The following is a 19,854-nucleotide window of genomic DNA, read 5'->3' on the forward strand; positions in this document are numbered from 1 at the left end:
AGCTCTGACAAATACCACAAATTATAAAGTGACATGTACATCTAAATTATATTTTTTCCAAATGCTTCATTGATCAAATTTGATAAAATCATTTTATATGCTGTATAGCTTCATAATGTAATACTAATTGGTACTTAAAAAAATCTTGATCCAAAAGTTAGAAGATCATACCATTTGATAAGCATTTTACTAATGGATTTGCTTCTGTTCATGAATAAAACACCTACTATAAATATAGTATACTTATTTATGTTCTTAAAATACCAGCCATTTCTTTCTGTCTTAAAATGTAACAAACTTGAATTGTTAACTATATTAAAGAAAGTTATTTGGTTTCAAAAACAGAATGTGATTGATTTTTAAAAAAGAACATTTTATCAGGATATAAGAGAATCAAAAGGATCAGAAGTAAAGACAGAAGATCAAGACTTGGAGGCCAGGAGCTCCAAAAGTTCATGACAGCAAGGGAAATTGCATTTGTTCTCTGTCTGAGTCCATTAGGGCTACTATAACAAAATACCATAAGCTGGGTGGCTTATAAAAGAACAGAAACTTATTTCTCACCGTTCAGGATTCTGAGAAGCCTAAGAGCAAAGTGCCAGCATTTTCAATGTCTGGTGAACGCTCACTTTCTGGGTGACAGATGGCACCTTCTCTTTGTGTCCTCACATCGTGAAAGGGGTAGGGCAGGTCTCTGGGGCCTCTTCTGTAAGGGCACTAATATCATTCACTAGGGCTCCACCCTTATGGCCTAATCACTTCCCAAAGACTCCACCTCTGACACCCTCACATTGGTTATCAGGTTTTAACATGGGAAGCTTGGGAGGACACAGATATTCAGACCATAGCAACCACTGTGGATATCAACAGGTAGAATCCCACATGTCCTACAGAAGCTAAGCTGCTCAATTTTAAAGAGAAGCACAAGTGTTGTGAATAATGAAAAATTTTTTGGTGGAAATTGCTTATGACTTTGTAAACATGTGTTTACAGACTTTGTAAACTTGGTAAACATTTGTGGTAGTATCATGTGGGCTTTACTATCTGTCTTCGATGCTAATACAAATGTCCTGAAAATTATAAAATCTTTTATCACTTATGACTGTGTTGCTTTACATGAATATTAATATTATATTTTGTTGAGCTATTTTTTTTTGTTTGTTTTCTAGTGACAGTGATGAAAAGCCTCTCAAGGGAAGCCTTCGGTCCCTTAATAGGGATATGCAGCCTACTGAAAGTGCTGACAGCTTAGTGGAATACGGAGAGGGAGACCATGGTCTATTCAGTGAAGATGGATCATTTATTGGTGCCTACGCTGGATCTAAGGAGAAGGGATCTGTTGAAAGCAATGGAAGTTCTACAGCAACTTTTCCCCTTCGGGCATAAACACAACATATGTAAGCAACGCTGCTGGTTCACCCCAACCTTCCATATTTATCTGTTCAAAGGAGCAAGAACTTTCATATAGGAATAGAAACATGCTGGCCGAAGATTTCATCCAGAAGTCAACATCCTGCAATTATGTTGAAAAGAGTAGCACTTTCTTCAAAATATAAAATACCAAGCACTTCAGGCCTATGTTTTGCTTATATTGTTTTCAGGTACTCAAAATGCAAAACACAAAACAAATCCTGCATTTAGATACACCTCAACTAAATCCAAAGTCCCCATTCAGTATATTCCATATTTGCCTGATTTTACTATTCGGTGTGTTTGCATAGATGTTGCTACTTGGTTGGTTTTCCTCCGTATGCACATTGGTATACAGTCTCTGAGAACTGGCTTGGTGACTTTGCTTCGCTACAGGTTAAAAGACCATAAGCAAACTGGTTATTTAAAATGTAAAAAGGAATATGAAAGTCTTATTAAAACACTTCATTGAAAATATACAGTCTAAATTTATTATTTAAATTTTAGTAGCAAAAGTCTTAGGTGAACAATCAACTAGTATTTATTGAGCTCCTATTTGCCCAGAGATGGTCATATTTAAAGAGAAGTATACGTTTTTCAGTTTCAACATCAATTTTTTTATTTCTGTCAGTTATGACATCCACGAGCATCACTTTTTGTGTCTGTTTTTTTTTTTTTCTTGGACTAAATTCAACTGCATGGAAGCGGTGGTCAGAAGGTTGTTTTATACGAGAACAGGCAGAAAGTGCCCATTGTTCAGGGTTCTAATAGCTACATCTACTTAATATCCTCATTTCTAAATTGACTGCTTTTACCTTTTTCCCATGTTTATATAATGGTATGCTTACATATATTTCATGAATACATTGTACATATTGTGTTAATATTTACACAATTTAAAATATAGATGTGTTTTATTTTGAAGTGAGAAAATGAACATTAAAAGGCATGTTTGTACAGCTAGAATATATTAGTAACATACTGTTTTTCATCATTCCAGAGCTACAACTAATAACATGAGGTTCCAAAGCTGAAGACTTTGTATAAAGTATTTGGGTTTTGTTCTTGTATTGCTTTCCTTCAACAGTTTCAAAATAAAGTATCATATAAATATTGAGGGAAATGTTTTCATATTTTTCAAAATAGGTTTTTATTGTTGAATGTACATCTACCGCAGCCCCTCAAAAGAAAAACTGTTTACATAGAAGTTCCTACACATACGTTTGCGTATATGTTATTTTAAACATCTTTGTGGTGAGAATTTTTTCCCCTATATTCTCCTTCTGTCAAAGTCAGTACAAATTCAGGGAATTTATTTTCTGGCAGTTGTGCTCCAGTCCTTTTAAAATTGTACATGAACATGTTTTAAAAACAATATGGAGGATGATGCATACATGTCGGTCAAGTTCAGCGCTCGACATTTTATGGAAACATTTTTTTAACCTTACCACGAAATACTTACCTACTGCTTAAGTGAAATTGACTTATTTTACTTTAGTTTTTGAACTGTGATTATTGGTATACTGTTATATCCTCAACTTGGATTTATGGTAACCCCTTATAGTTCATGGAGACCAAAATTTGGGGTATTTATAATAGTCAGCACAGGAATGCACATGGAATATCTACTTGTCCTTTTGAACCTCATGTGTCATCCAGAATGTATAGACAGGAAAAGCATGTCTTATTTAAAACTGTAATTTATGGGCTCAGGATTTGACCGCAGTCCCGGGAGTAAGCATTTCAAAGGGGGAAGGCAGTGTGGTCCCTACCCCGTGTGAATGTGAGGATGTAGACATCCATCAGTGCGACTCGAGCTCCATCCTCATCAGATTTCTAAGGTTCCAATTTTCTGGAGGAACAGTCATCATGTTTTGATTTATCTGGGAGAAAATTGTGGTGCACAGCTTGTGAGGAGGGCAAGGTTGTGACGTTCACGTTCAGTTCTGGTACTATTCTGTCTCCTCTTCTTTGTCATCAGCCAAAAAGTAGTTTTTAAAGAGAGTCATGCAGGTTAGAAATAATGTCAAAAATATTCAGGAATTTAATAACCTTTAAGTCAGAAACTAAAACAAATACTGAAATATTAGCTCTTCCTACACTTCGTGTTCCCCTTTAGCTGCCTGAAAATCAAGATTATTCCTACTCAGATCTTCTGAGTGGCTAAAACTTATGGATATGAAAAATGAGATTGAATGATGACTATGCTTTGCTATCATTGTTACCTTTCCTCAATACTATTTGGCTACTACTGGGACTCTTCAGCACAAAAGGAATAGATCTACGATTGACCCTGATTTTAATTGTGAAATTATATGATTCATATGTTTTATGAATCAGAATAACCTTTAAATAAAATAAATCTAAGTCGGTTAAAATGGATTTCATGATTTTCCCTCAGAAAATGAGTAACGGAGTCCACGGCGTGCAACGGTAATTATAAATTGGTGATGCTTGTTTGCAAATTGCCCGCTAGTGATAAGGCAACAGCCAATATTTAGAACTTTGTTCGTTACTGGCTTTACACTAACTTTCTCTAGTCTACTGTCCATATCTTTTTAATGTAATTGATTGTATATAGTCTCAAGAATGGTTGGTGGGCATGAGTTCTTAGAGAACTGTACAAGGGTTGGGAAAATCCAAATTCTCTTCCTGGTTCCAGCACTGATTTTGTACATAAACATTAGGCAGTTTGCTTAACCTTTTTATTTCAAACTCTCTCAACTCTAAAGTGCTAATAATAATCTCAGTTACCTTATCTTTGTCACAGGGTGTTCTTTTTTATGAAGAAAAATTTGAAAATCATAAAAGCTAAGATGCCTTCTAACTTCATAAGCAAACCTTTAACTAATTATGTATCTGAAAGTCACCCCCACATACCAACTTAACTTTTTTCCTGTGAACACATAAATATATTTTTGTAGAAAAACAAATCTACATAAAATAAATCTACTGTTTAGTGAGCAGTATGATTTGTACATGCCATTGAAAATTATTAATCAGAAGAAAATTAAGCAGGGTCTTTGCTATACAAAAGTGTTTTCCACTAATTTTGCATGCGTATTTATAAGAAAAATGTGAATTTGGTGGTTTTATTCTATCGGTATAAAGGCATCGATATTTTAGATGCACCCGTGTTTGTAAAAATGTAGAGCACAATGGAATTATGCTGGAAGTCTCAAATAATATTTTTTTCCTATTTTATACTCATGGAAGAGATAAGCTAAAGAGGGGACAATAATGAGAAATGTTGGTGTGCTTTTCTAAGCATTTAAAACATAATCGCCAATTGAAACCCTAAATATGTTTACATACCATTAAGATATGATTCATGTAACAATGTTAAATTAATTATAATGGGATTGGGTGTGTTATCTGTGGTAGTATATATCCTAGTGTTCCTATAGTGAAATAAGTAGGGTTCAGCCAAAGCTTTCTTTGTTTTGTACCTTAAATTGTTCGATTACGTCATCAAAAGAGATGAAAGGTATGTAGAACAGGTTCACGTGATTACCTTTTTCTTTTGGCTTGGATTAATATTCATAGTAGAACTTTATAAAACGTGTTTGTATTGTAGGTGGTGTTCGTATTATGCTTATGACTATGTATGGTTTGAAAATATTTTCATTATACATGAAATTCAACTTTCCAAATAAAAGTTCTACTTCATGTAATCCAAAAATGTTTGTATTCTCTTCTATACAGTTAAGAAGAATCAGAATTTACATATTAATCTTAACGACTTCAGTTGCCTCTGATCCTGGAATATCTATAAATGAAGTATAATTTAATAAAGTAAAAATAAGACATAAATAAAATATTTTGATTTCAATTACTTTATAAATATACAATATCATCATCTATAAAAAAGAATATTACAATAAAATTTATATTTATAATAAATATAAATTTAAGGTGAATGTATATTCATCTGGTCATTTTTAATAAAAATGTAGAAATGTCACTTTTCAAGAAAATGTCCGAAATGCTATATTTTCAATGAGGCTAGTAGATAATTTTGACATGGTCTTTTAGAATTGGGTTACCCACTTCGGCTCAGTGGACAATCTATTGAAAATTGTTATTTTTAAAAACGGTTTTATTGACCGGACATGGAGACTCACTGAAATCGCAGCTCTTTGAGGGGATGAGGTGGGTGGATCACTTAATGCCAGGAGTTCAAGTCCAGCCTGTGCAACATAGTGAGACCTCGTCTAAAAAATTTAAAAAAAAATTATCTATACCAAGCACTTTACACAGAATACCACATTTAATCCTCGAACGATATTCTCTGGTTTGTTAAATTAGGGGACCGGGAGGTTAACTAACTTAATGAGTGTCACCAGCATGGGCTAGAACTAGAAATTAAACCCAGGGATGTTTGACTCCAAAACCCTAATTCATTGTACCATTAATAGTACTTTTTTCATGTCCTCACTCCTCCACCTTTTCTTAGAAATACTAAAGAAAGTGAGTTTCAACTTAATGCCGATTTATTGATCATGCTTACAAACACCTTGGCTTTAAGATATGCGATCAAGACATACGATAAGGGAAAACAATCAATGCTTTATTGTATAAACAGTTGAATGTGTACAACCTAAAAAGTAGTAATTCAAATAAGCCAGTTATTTTTAAATGAATGTCACACATTTCATTATATTCCACTCACTCTATTGGGAAACTGAAAAAGAACAAAAGCTTTTTATTAGAAGTGGCTTCAAAAACAACTGCGCTAAACATTTTTAAGTTGATATTTGTATTTCCTCATCAAACACCAGAGTCTATGGTAGGACATCTCTCTTCTTTTGCTAATCTCATTTGTTTCCCTGTAAAATACAACACAGAATTTTTAAGCCATATATCTCTGCACTCATGGCATCCCACTTATGGAGAACCCTTATCGCCAAGATAAATCAGACGTTAAGTCAGATAAACATATGTACGATAACCTCTCAAGGGCCTTATTTTAGTATTTTAGTGTGTGTTAATACAATGAGGGTTTTATTATCCTCACATCACTTACAATGTGATGCAATAACATATATATATATATACATGAGTAAAGAAAGGATAAAATATGGAAATTCCCACGTTACCTGAAAGAAATAATATAATGCACTGCAACTGAAATGCATACATTCTTTTAACAGGTGGAAAAAATGTTTCATTGATTGGTCTATTTATAACAAAATGAAACATTAAATATTTTCCAACGTGATCATCTATATAAATTGTTCCCAAAATAGTTCTCTTGAATCGCTGATTCTGTGGAAAACATTATGTTTGACCAAATTATTTTGGGAATGTTGGCAAGCATAATTAAATGGATACATTTGCTGCATTGAAAATCCTTGGGAGAATATGGCATCAAAACTTGCTGGACCCTGGAGTTCTTTGCAGACTCAACCTTAGTTCGCTTTCCCACTCTAATGCTTTCCTAAGGTGTCTGGTCCATTTAAGACTTTGATTGCCATGGGCAGACGGATGACTTCAAGTCATTTTTAGCCCAGTTCTCTCCTCAGATCCGAGGCTTTTACATGTGACATTTTACTTGGCAGCTCTCTGATGTAGGCAATTTCAAACTCAATGTTTCAAAAGTAAAAGCATAATTTCCACGTTCCAAACCCTTTTTTCCCCCACTGTGCTATTCAGTGAATGACAGCAGTAATCCATCCAACCACTCAAGACAAAAACCTAGACATTGTCTTTCATACTTGAGCTTTCTCTTTCAACTCCTGTGCTCAATCCATCAAAAAATTCTGTTGATGTTTTCTCCTAAGTATCTCCTGGATCTGCCCACTTGTCTGTACTCAGACCTCTTTTATGCTGAGTGGCCTTTCTGTGTTGACTGGCTCCCCTCCAGTCTCCTATCCACTATGCAGGCAGGGTGATTTATGAGGTGCAGTTCTGTTCACGCTGTTTCCTTACTTTGAAGAACAACAACCACAAATAGCTTTCCGTTTCTTCTACGATAAAAACAAAAATCTATAATTGGCTTCCAATGTCCTCCATGGTCAGATCCCTACTTAGCTTCCAAGTCCCTTAATTTCTGGTTCTTTTTTTCCCTTTCTCCATTCCAGTCCTGATGATTGTATTAAACAAGTCTTTTGCATGCTTCAGATTCTGTAAGGTTCATCCAGCAGTGAACAGTTCTGCATGGACCAAAGCTGACTAACTGCAAGTCAGCTTGCAACTAGCTGCAGTGTTCATGATGCACCCTTGCACTATGGCATGAGATGCTGTGAGACTGCCTGGTGCCCATTCATGCTCAACATGGAAGCACGGAAGGGTTAACACCTTGTGGGGCAAACATTTATCCAATGGGAGAATGGAGCTGGTGGATAAATGCCAACCTTCTCTCTTGTCCTGTGTCCCCTCCCTTCTCTCTTATACCAAATGGTCCCGTGGGACAGAGCAATCATTGGCATTCAACAGTGGCCAACTCAATAACGTATCTTCTATTGGTTCTCCCTGCTCCCTTGTCTCACGCTCCCTTCTGCCTCATGCCTGCTACCTAGGATTGCACTCCCTAATAAATGAGTAGCCCGTGTGCTGATTCCTGCAGGCTCTGCTGTTAAGGAATCCAGACTAAGATGTGTGTTTTATCAGTTCCAGGTATTTTCTCATTCCTTCCTGTCCTGAGAAATCTTTAAATTTCTTCTCCTTCACAAAATCACTGATCTGCTTTCAAGTTTAATGTCATTTCTCCAGGGAAAACTTCCATAACTAGGTGAAATCATCTTATTTTAATGTGTCATGGTGTTATGTACCTTTGATTTTTAGCATGGACCACTGCTGAAGTTTTACTTTTATTACATGGTTATTTGATTACCATCTCTATTTATCCTATTAGTCTAAAAGTTTTATGAGGGCAGGAGATGCACCCTCATTTTCACTGGAAATACCATCTGCCTAGCACAATGTCTTGTATCTGCTGGGCATTTATTAAATGTTTACTAAATAAAAGAATAAAAGTCACAAGGAGAGATATTCAAAATAATTAATACATTTGAGAGAATGTCAGTCCAGATGCATGAAAGAAGTCTCTATTTGCACCCCACAAACTGTTCTTACCCCTTGTGTTTTTCATCTTAATAAATGACTCCACCATCCACCCAGTAACTCAAGCCAAAAGCTTTAGGATCATTCTTGAATCCACTCTTTCCTCATTGTCCTACAACCAACCCATAGTCTCTTACAGTGCTAACTCCAAAATACAGTTTAAATCTATTCATTTTTCTCCATAGTCATTGCTACCATCCTGGGCTAAGCCAAAGGAATCTTTTTCCTGTTACTAGCCTTCCTTCATTCTTGTCCCTTTCTCCAACCTATAAAACAATACCAGGCAAATTTGTAAGTATAAGTCAGATTGTTTTAGTGGTTTCTCAGTAAATTTAGCCACAATCCCAAATGTCTAACCACATGGCTGTATATTAGCTAGCTCTGCCTACCTTATGACCTTGGCTCATATATTCTTCCCCCAAAAGCAAAGCTTGTGCCACGCTGCCCTTCTATGTATTTCCAGAGCCCACCAAATCTCTTTCTTGCCTCAGGGCACTTGCAATTGCTGCTCCTTCTGCCTGGAATCTTTCCCCAAATTTTGTATGAACTCACTTTTTATCATTTAAGTCTCTGTTTGAAGGTCACTGCTTCAGAGAAGACATTTCTAATTACCAACTCTAAAATAGTCAGGCTGTATGATATTATTCTTTTTAATTTCTTCATAGCAATCATTACTACGTGAATTTGTGTTCTTATTTTTTTTTCTTTTCTGTTCTCATTACAATTTAACCTCTATGAGAATAACTTTGTCTTGTTCACTGCTTTCATACCGAGAATTGGCTCCAGAATATAACAGATGCTAAATTTGTTAGGTAGATGAATGAACTAAAGCACTAAATGGAAAAATACAATAAATCATAATAAGAAAAAAACAAATTAATCGTATCAAAACCTATTGGCTCGAGTTTTTAAAAAATACTCATATATTTAGAATATACAGTTGCCTCCACCAAAAAGCCTTGTATAGTGCATAAACACATAAAGCTGCTCACAGCAGGACTGATCAAACTGCCAAAAAAAAAAGATTTTTCTTTTACAGCTGATGCCTAGCCCTTTCTTTTTTCCTTTTAGGGAAAGAAAGTCATTATTAATGTTTTATAAAACAATTACATGACATGTAAATCAGTAATTCCAGTTATAAGAATCAGTACAAAAAATTTCTTTGCTAAATGTCAGTATCTTAAAAACAATGAAGTTAACTGCAGTACAGTATGAATTTGAATAATTATAATGAATTAAAATGTTTATAATATATGACTATAATTTCATAGCAAAAATGTTTATATTATAAAAAATGTAAATTCTTGCATAGAGTATGAGAATCAACTATGATTTAAAATAAAATTTTAAATTTCCAACACATTTTTTTGATTAAACAGTGGATAATAATAGTAATAATAAAAAGCATACTGTTTTAATAAAAGATGTAGTTAAAAGTCTCAACCACTAGATGGAAGTGTTTCAAAGTAATATAAACTGTGCCTTACAGAAAGAATCCTACAGTCAAGATATTTTTTCCTCGAAGGCAGTTTTCAAGCTTTAGCATGTATTATGTATGTATTACTTAGTTTACACTGCTTCTTTCACTTCTAAATTATGGCCTTATCGTAATAATTATTGACTTTCTTTGATGTAAGTTTTTGTAAATTACATAGTTTTTTTTTTTTCCTAATTTAGAAGGGGTAAGTGTTTTTCAAATGTTAACAAAGTATGATAAAATAATCTTGTTATAATACTTAGGACTTAACAAATGGTTTTCTAGTTTAACATTTTAAATACCAGTAGAAAGAGATGGAAATAATGTCTGAATTATTTATATTACCTATTTCTAAACAAATCGATATTTCTTACCTTTTTCTTTAATGTATAGGAATACCTCATGTACTGTGATAAAATATTGTCTGATATAGATACATAAATACAATAGAGTACTAATACCTGTGAATCCATGAAGATAAAAATGAGTTCAAATATGTAAATACTTTAGAACAGTACCTTTCATATGCAAAATGCTAATCACACATTATGACGTTAATTAAACATTTTTATAAAGCTGTCAACTGAGAAAGTATAGTTATGGTCGTGTTGATAATCCTACAGTAAAGGATAAGGCTCTATCTGAAATAAGCTCTTTATCTTCCCAAGAAAGGGCACCAATGACATCTGAGTTGACGTGTATTGTAAATAAAGCCTTAATTTCAAAATTGAGTTGAACTTCAACTTTAGTACATAAAAATTAAATACTTCTATGTAATTGGCTACCACCCATATTAATACCCTCAAAGCCCAGTGGGCACCCACATCACCTGAACGGCTTGTTAAGACAGACTGGTGGGCCCCAGCCCCAGAACTGTTAGTTTTGTAGATCTGAGGTGGAGCCCAACACTTTGCATGTTAAAAAAATTGCTGTCGATCTAGGAATCACATCCTGAGAAACATTGGCCTGCTACAGTGCATGGATTTGAACATAATCAGTTAATCTAAGGAAAATTCAGAAAGAATGAAAATAACTCCAAAATATAAGAATGTTCCATTAATTATTTGAATACTCTTTTTAAAGAAGTAGCAAATTAACTTTCAGAATGAAAAAGTTATGACATACTTCCTTCAAGATTTGTGAACTAAAATTCACAGCACAGTCATGTTTGCCCTGGACATTGGGATAGGGAGTTACAGCACATGCACAGTGTATTCTCATTTCCTGAGTTTGTAACATCCCATGGATTTTAATATCTGGCAGATCAATTTTATTTTTTATCCCAAGTAACACTGGTCTAGGAAGATTTGCTCAACATTCTACTGTATTCAATTTTTTCATAAATTGAGCCAACAAAACAACTAATTTTGAAAGACTCTAAGAAGCCGTCAGATAGTTGGAAAACTCCTTTGGCATCTATTTTGTCTCCGTGGCAGAGCAATCTCACATTTGCTCATGATTCTTTCCAAGTCTGGGCAGGCAGTCCCTTCGGAATGGGATAAGCAACACAGGACTTTCTAAAATCCTTCAATGACTCAGTTCCCACCCTACTTCTATCTGCTATTTCTTTATCTCCACAGCAGCTTTGAAGTGCTTACCTACAGCAGATGACTATAAACCCTTTCTAAATTATCTTACTTCCCAAGATCCTGCACACTTTTCTGTTTTACAAATCTTTGGGAAATGTTTGAGTTAATGGGGACACCTAGTGTACATGTTTAAAATGGACACCTAAATTACCTCACAGAATGTATCAATACAGAGCTATGTCAGAGTTACATGAGAATGCAGTTTAATGGACACAAATTACTAAAGTTAGTGCGTCTTTCTGAAAATATAACTTATCTAAGGGTGATGGTCTTCATTCTCAGGTTTTGTCACGATGTAAGAAAAATTCACAACCTAGACTGTAGCTGTAGGTTAACAGTAAAGTTAAAATCTAAAGAGAATTCTAACACTGTAAGTCTCAACAGAATTGGCAAAAATGAAAAATGATGCCAATGTCTAAGGTTGGCATGGGAGATATTAACCTGTTTGTTTATAGCTCCTGCTGGTAATACAAATTGGTAAAATAATTAAGGAGAGCAATTTGACCATGTGTATTAAAATGTATAAGAAGTTCCAAAATATACTCTAGGAAAATAATTAAGAATACTGTATTTTCCTATAATTTAATTAAATTGTGGGGAAAATAATCCATATTGTTCAAGTGTTTTACATGACTATTTTCAAATAAAGCCTCTTATGAAGATAGCATTTTATAATAATAGAATATCAGAACAAAAAGACCCATGGAGTTCACCTAGTCCAGGATTCAATACACTGATGTATAAACCTTGTATTTACGTGCAAGTGTATATTTTCTGTGAAAAATCCATAGTACTCTCCATCATACTTGAAGGTGCCTACATGCACAATTTGGCAATTAACACAGGGATTTTAGGAATTCTCTGAAGCCCAGTTTATTCATCACCCTCAGAAACGAATGGTCTACTCAATTCCACATGTAATGCAAGAGGAAAGTGAGATCTAAAACAAGTAAGTTTCCCGAATTTACTGTGCTAGTTATGGCATATACCACATAAACTAGTCCTGGTTCCATACATTCTAACTTCAAATCCAGTTTCCTATCTATATTTATCTCTACTTCTATATATCCATATGTTTTTTAAAATATAAAACCCCTATAATGTGTTTTGATGTTTCCACTCTCACATTTGTCATTAAGGATTAGAATTCCTTGGTAGAATAAGAGATATCAAGTTTGGTACCGTTATTTTATCAATGAATCCAGAGAAAGGGACTTGCCCAAGGCCATATAGCTTATCTACATCAATGAAAGCCAAAAGGTAGCCTCTGATGTTTTAGATAGATGATTTTCTGTTTGTATTTCAGATATCAAAGTCTGGCTAAATGAACTGGTATACCCCCTAAAATTCCATTTTATTATCTGTAACAATATCTAACTTTTAGGTTTGTGGAAAGGAATAAATGAGAAAATCATAACTAAAATAACAAGAACAGAAATATACTCTGACCAAAAGGTTGTTGGACACTGTAGAACAAATATAAACACACGTAGTGTATAATTATTATTGTATTAATTTGGGTTCTACAGAGAAACAGAAACAATAGCATACACTTACATATGCATACATTCTATCTAGCGATCTATCTATCTATCTATGTATAGATTTACTACAAAGGATTGGCTACCACAATTATGGAGGCAGAGGAGTCCATGATCTGCAGTCGGCAAGCTGGAGGCCCTGGAAACCCAATGGTATAGTTCAACTTTGAGTCCAAAGCCCTGAGAATCAGGAGAGCCAGTGGTCTAAGTTCCAGTCTGTGTGTGAGTCTGAAAGCTGGAAAAGACCAATGTCTTAGCTGGAAGACAAACAGTCAGAGAAAGGGAATTCTTTGTTACTCGGCCTTTTATTCCATTCAGGTCTTAAATGGATTGGATGAGGCCCATCCACACAAGAGAGGGAATCTGCTCTACCCAATCTATGGATTCAAACGCTAATCTCATTCAGAAACACCTCACAGACACGCTCAGAAATATTGTTTAACCAAACATTTGGGTATCCTCTGGCCCAGTCGAGTTGACATATAAAGTTAACCATGACAATCATTATGTGTGAAAACAAGCAAGATAGTTATATGACTATCAAAATAAAAACATAAAGGAAAACAGGTTTTCCTTTTCTTCTTCTTTTTTTGGTCACCCAGGCTGGAGTGCAGTGACACCTTCTTGTCTCACTGCAAACTCCACCTCCAGGGCTCAAGCAATGCTCCTTCCTCAGCCTCCCAAATAGCTGGGAATACAGGCTGGGGCTACACCGCTACTTTTTGTGTTTTTTGTAAAGATGGACTTTTCATCATGTTGCCCAGGCTGGCCTCAAACTCTTGAGCTCAAGTGTTCCTCCCACCTCGGTCTCCCAAAGTGCTGTGATTACAGGCATGAGCACTGTGCTCAGCCAGGGAAACAGTTCTTGAGTAGGAGCTGTTGGGTTTTAACTCCGCCAGAGGTCTCACATCTTTCTAATACTTTGCTACTATAAGTAAAGCTTCTCTAATAGCCACTTCCGTTTCCTAAATACTCACTGAAATGATCATGTCATAAATGATAACTGTCTGCAGGCTTTCCAGAAAAAAAAAATGTCTTGGAGTCATAATTTGAACAAGTGGCAAAGAATCCTGTGGATTGACTTCTAATTGTAATGTAATGCTGGGCTTCCCTTGGATTAGTAATTCTCTATCTTTAATACAAGAAATCTTAACTTCCTTTAAGAATTCATTGCAGGTCTCTTATATTTTCTTCAGGACCCTGGGCAGATGGCCATAGCATTCATGATCCTACCCATTAAAAGTATATATGTGTCATTATTCTTTCTCCTTATGAAATTCTTACTTTCTCTGCTAGCCTTGGTGAAATCAGAGGACACATACAAAGCAACTAATTGTTTGCACAACTCCCCTTTGTATAGTTAAGTTCATTGGAAAACACATTATACTGGAATCCTGCAGATGGTTGGACACACGGTATCTAAAATGTTATTTATACTTTGTAACTAGTCACTATGACTACAAGATCACCCTTGCCTTAATAATTAAAAATGTGTATTCTGTATCAAAGTCCATGATCATCATTCTCACACTGCATGCATTGCAGTAAGAAATTAACAATCACTTCATTTCCTTCTTGTCAACAACATATATACATATATAGATATAAACATCACTGTGTGAGATTAACAGTGACAGAGTGATAATAACCAATGATAAAATGAATCAACTTTTTTTTTCTCCAACTGTATCTTAGTGGTTTAGATTCTAAACCACTTCTAAATTCTAAACTTTAGAAGGTAAATTTTAAAGTCAGTACAGCTGATGAAAAAATGGCAACTCATTTTACACACCACTCTGATCAGTTGGTAACGGCTGTCTGCAGTGTTGTCTTGAGAAGAAAGGCACATCCAGGTACGACAACAGAGAGTGCCACAGTGGATTAGTGATGTTTGCCCTGGACATAGGGATAGGGAGTTATAGCACACACACAGTGTATTTGCATTTCCTGGGTTTGTAGTTATGAGATTCAGGTTTCAAGAGTCATAGATTCCTGGCAACATTACTTATTTAGCTAATAAGTGACCTTGAGTAAGTTGTTTAATCTCTCAGAGTCTCAGCTGCACTCAGTTCCAGTTCCATCAACTGCAAATCGGGGAAACTAATATTATCTCTCCCTCTTTTTTTTTTTTTTTTAGAACAACTCAGCAAAATAAAATTCCTGTTTATTGTTGGACAACAGTGTTTCACACATACATCAAACAGGCCAAAAAATAAAAATAAAAATAAACAGCAACTTCGTAGACAAAAAAGGAAAAAAAAAGAAACCTTTTATCTTTGGCCTTTTTAACCATCTCATACAAACCAACTACTTACAGTACAGCTAAGTACATACACAAAAAAGTTACTGGAATGCTCGGAATAAGATTGTTTTTCTGTTGTCGTTTTTGCTTTTTTTTACAAGGTTTTTTTTCTCCTTTGAGATTATAATGAACATGGTCACACCACAAGTAAAGTCAGAAGCAGGACAGGGAAGTCAAGTCAGAAGCAGGACAGAGAAGTCAAGTCAGAAGCAGGACAGAGAAGTCAAGTCAGAAGCAGGACAGGGAAGTCAAGTCAGAAGCAGGGCAGGGAAGTCAAGTCAGAAGCAGGGCAGGGAAGTCAAGTCAGAAGCAGGGCAGGGAAGTCAAGTCAGAAGCAGGACAGGGAAGTCAAGTCAGAAGCAGGGCAGGGAAGTCAAGTCAGAAGCAGGACAGGGAAGTCAAGTCAGAAGCAGGACAGGGAAGTCAAGTCAGAAGCAGGGCAGAGAAGTCAAGTCAGAAGCAGGGCAGGGAAGTCAAGTCAGAAGCAGGGCAGGGAAGTCAAGTCAGAAGCAGGACAGGGAAGTCAAGTCAGAAGCAGGGCAGGGAAGTCAAGTCAGAAGCAGGACAGGGAAGTCAAGTCAGAAGCAGGGCAGGGAAGTCAAGTCAGAAGCAGGACAGGGAAGTCAAGTCAGAAGCAGGACAGAGAAGTCAAGTGAGAAGCAGGACAGGGAAGTCAAGTGAGAAGCAGGACAGGGAAGTCAAGTCAGAAGCAGGGCAGGGAAGTCAAGTCAGAAGCAGGACAGGGAAGTCAAGTGAGAAGCAGGACAGGGAAGTCAAGTGAGAAGCAGGACAGGGAAGTCAAGTCAGAAGCAGGGCAGGGAAGTCAAGTCAGAAGCAGGACAGGGAAGTCAAGTCAGAAGCAGGACAGGGAAGTCAAGTCAGAAGCAGGGCAGAGAACGCTCCGAAGGCTGGTTTGGTCATCCGAGATCATTAAAAATGGCTGACCCTAACAACATATACACAAATATAAAATGTAAATAAAAAATACAAACACATTTCCTTTTTAAAGTACTTTTAAGAAAAAAAGCAGTGCCGTGGAAGTTTTGGCGCTTTTCTCCGCTGTTGCAGACCCTCACGGTTTGGGTCGGGCGGTGGAGACGCGTGTCGCCTGCGGGGGGCGCTGTCCACGGCGGGCGCGCGGGCCTCTCTACCCGAAGGCGGCCATGGTTAGATTCTGAGACCGGAAGTGGAGGGTGAACAGGTCACGGCGGCGTTTTTTTGAGTTTAACTTTTCCTTTTTTGCTGTCTGGTGATCCTTGTCGGGCTTCTGCTTCTTGGTATCGACATCGTCATCCTCATCGCCTTCGGCTGCCCGCTTGCCCGGAGCTGACTCAGCTTCCTCGTCTTCATCTCCATCCTCTTCCTCACCGTCACCTTCTTCCTCCTCCTCCTCTTCCTCCCCACCTTCTTCATCTACCTCATTGCCAGCCTCCTGCTCCTCATCTTCCTGATTAGCATTCCCGTTAGCAGGGGCGTCCCTTCCATTGTCGGCCTCTTCCACAACTTTCTTCTTCTCCTTTAAGTCCTTGGTGGTGGTTTCGGAGCTGGTGATCCGACGCAGGGGATTAAAAAGAAAGCGAGAGTTGAGGGACTCTGGCGATGAAGCTGCTGCAGTCCGCGGCGGAGGAGGCGCGGGGTGGAGGCGGACGAGGCACAATGCAAAGATGGCTTTTCAGAGCAGCCAGTGGGGGATATTCTCTCTCTTTCTCTCTCTCTCTCTGAATGGTTAAAACTTTAAACGTATGTAAAGTGGCGCCTGCATAAAGCTTAGTATCTAAAAATGTTAGATGATACTATTGCTACTGCTACTAATTATATTAACAAATAGTATTTCTTCAGGTTCATCATGCACTGAAGAAGTAACTGGTCAGCAGAGACATTAAGAACACATAGCAATCCCTTATCCATTCTCCGAATCTTGCAAAAGTCATTCCTTTCAAAAAGTCCAAAACAAAATGCCTAACACAATAGCTTCGTAGGAGTCAGCTGTGGCACAGTGAACAGTATGACAGCCTTTGGAACATTATAGGTTGGGGGAACCTAGGCTCTGCTATTTAACTCAGTGGCACACAGCTGGACTGCAAATATTAAGTCAGTGCAAAAGTAATTGTGGTTTTTGCCATTACTTCTAATGACAAAAACCGCAATTACTTTTGCACCAACCTAATACTTTTCCCATTTCTCACTAGTGTGTCATAACATTTATGCAAACAAAAGCATTTTATACATTCCAAAGTACAACACATATGAAGAAATATAGACATTTCGATGCCATTAAAAATTCAGAAAACTCAGAAAATAACACACATCATTTACCCATTACCTGAGACTACCAATGTCAATAACTTGTCAGATTTCACATGATATTACCACTTATTTAAAGCGGAGGATGGATATGTGTTCTTAAATAAGTAATGCCTTACGTTGGAATCTCTTAGCTTCAAAGGTGAAAAAGTTATGCTTTTAAGAAGTTCCAGGAGCTATTTTTTTAATCTAGAATTAAGAACAGATTTGAAAGTTGATGATTGTAGTGTTTGCTGAAATTGTGGCGTCATTCAAGAAGATTGGGAACAGCCAAACGACTTCAGAACTAGCTTGTAAGTCTCATGGCAAAAAAAGTCATTCAGTCTCTGAGCTGTCGATCTAAACCCTAGATGGGTAACAATTTTGTTGGGGTCAGCTATGTGGAAGGAGGAGTCTAAGAGCAAAGTCAGTCTTGGAATCTAATAAAGTCAGCTTCTGAGAGAGAGAGAGAGAGAGAGAGAGAGACAGAGAGAGACCGAGACAGACAGAGGAGGGAGAGAGAGAGATCTTCATTACAGTATTTTCCACAGTAGTATGACTAGCTTTCTTTCACCAGGGCAGCTTGTCTCCAGTTCCTCTAATGCAAAATAAAATTTATATGACTCCTTTTAACACTTTGGGATATAAATCAAGTAGAATGGACTGGAACATTCCTCTTGCTCGCAGCTGCTTTTCTCTGATTTTTACTAAACAAAGCCGCATATTGCAGCCACCCTGTTCTTCTACCTGTTTTTTTCTCCACTTGCAGATAGCAGAAAGAAGTTTAAGTCTATGCATATCATTATGATGAGTTATTTCAGCTAGGAAATCACTATTGGAAAAAAAGAGACTGTGACTTTTGGTGCCAAAAATAAGCACTTATCGCTTAAAATTTTCAAAGAGAAGCCAAAGTCGTGCCACAAGACTTGGGGTAAGCACATCAGATTTCTAGGTTGAATGTGCAGCCTCATTATGCAGTGTTCCTTCTGATGAAACATCTGACTTGGAAGCTTTCCCTCTCGCCAGAAAACTTTTTTGACTTTTCCTGTTCAGAATAAAAGAACCTCTGTAACTCTAACTCTATTTCTTTCCCAACAATCACACTTTAAATCAATGTATTAGAGCAGTGGCTTCATTCCTGTGACTTCCTGGATCACCATTTACACTCCCTGGATGCTAGCACCCCATTTTATTAAGTTTGTTCCTTTGGGGATAGAAAAGGAGGATGGTGAAGGAGCAAAAGCTTTCTATGATCAGAGGAATAAGAAAGTACAATAAAAATAAGTCCCTTCTTAGAGAGTCAAAATACACGTTAAAAACAGTGAGAATATAGAATGGAAGTTTGTTTGAACAAGTTTCACAAACTTGTTTTTTCTTAGGATTTTTATTTCACAGAACCCTCATTAATATCTTGTGGGGCATTTCAAAAACACAGTTTGGCAAATACTGGTATCAGTCTTTTTTTTCTCCAACTCTTAAATATATTGCTCATTCTAACTTTCTATTTATATTTACTTGGGGTGTTTAAAACCATTCATTTCATAATGTCTAACCTCTAGTTAGTAAGCTGTCTCGTTCTCCCCAAAGAAGAAATAGGAAATTATGTTTTATAGTTTATGTTTGCAAAATGCACTGTTTGAATTCATTATCACTAAATTATTTAATTTGATTCTAATTAAGTTTCTGGTGGACCATGTGGAAAACTTAGAGAGAAATTTTATTCTCTAACCTGATGAATGATAGTCATACTGGCATGATACTTCATTCAAACTAAAAAAAATCGCATACATTCTCAGGATGCATTTTCCTTCTCATAGACTGAATATGTCAATTGCATAAGTGAAATACAGACCTTGGACTGTAGAAAACAGTCCAAGGACAGACCTTGGACAAGTACAGACCTTGGACAAGTTGTCTACATAAACTAGGAAAAGATCTGAAATAGCATCAATCAGAAGAATGTTTAGGAGATCAGGTTAAGGATTCAGAAAACCTGGTATTAATTTTATACCTTTACATTTACTAATTATGTGATGTTGGACAAATTACTCAATTCTTATGGCATTATGAATGATGTGAAGATTAAGTGAGATAATGAGTATAAAAGTCCTTAGCACATGCCTGATAATAAAGCACATTAAAATGGTAGCTACAATTTTATCCTACTAATGACATAAATTGAGAAGG

The 19,854-nt window shown here is 36.4% G+C and overlaps 2 protein-coding genes across 12 annotated transcripts in view; one reads left to right on the forward strand and one right to left on the reverse strand.

Moving 5' to 3' along the window:
• CHL1 (cell adhesion molecule L1 like) overlaps positions 1-3,407 on the forward strand; it is a 209,574-nt gene extending 206,167 nt beyond the window's left edge. For all 11 annotated transcript variants that reach the window (XM_004033505.5, XM_031009568.3, XM_055380962.2 and 8 more), the window contains one exon: positions 1,170-3,407. In XM_004033505.5, the coding sequence (XP_004033553.1) occupies positions 1,170-1,386 (217 nt within the window). In that variant the 3' untranslated portion in view covers positions 1,387-3,407. The remainder of the gene's footprint in view (positions 1-1,169) is intronic.
• Positions 3,408-15,465: 12,058 nt separating this feature from the next.
• Positions 15,466-19,854, reverse strand: part of LOC109026093 (prothymosin alpha-like) — a 45,857-nt gene continuing 41,468 nt past the window's right edge. Inside the window, exon 2 of the mRNA XM_063704555.1 lies at positions 15,466-17,052. Within this exon, the coding sequence (XP_063560625.1) occupies positions 16,532-17,052 (521 nt within the window). The 3' untranslated portion in view covers positions 15,466-16,531. The remainder of the gene's footprint in view (positions 17,053-19,854) is intronic.

This window comes from Gorilla gorilla, chromosome 2 (genome assembly GCF_029281585.2).
Source record: "Gorilla gorilla gorilla isolate KB3781 chromosome 2, NHGRI_mGorGor1-v2.1_pri, whole genome shotgun sequence".
In the NCBI taxonomy this organism is placed as follows: domain Eukaryota; kingdom Metazoa; phylum Chordata; class Mammalia; order Primates; family Hominidae; genus Gorilla; species Gorilla gorilla.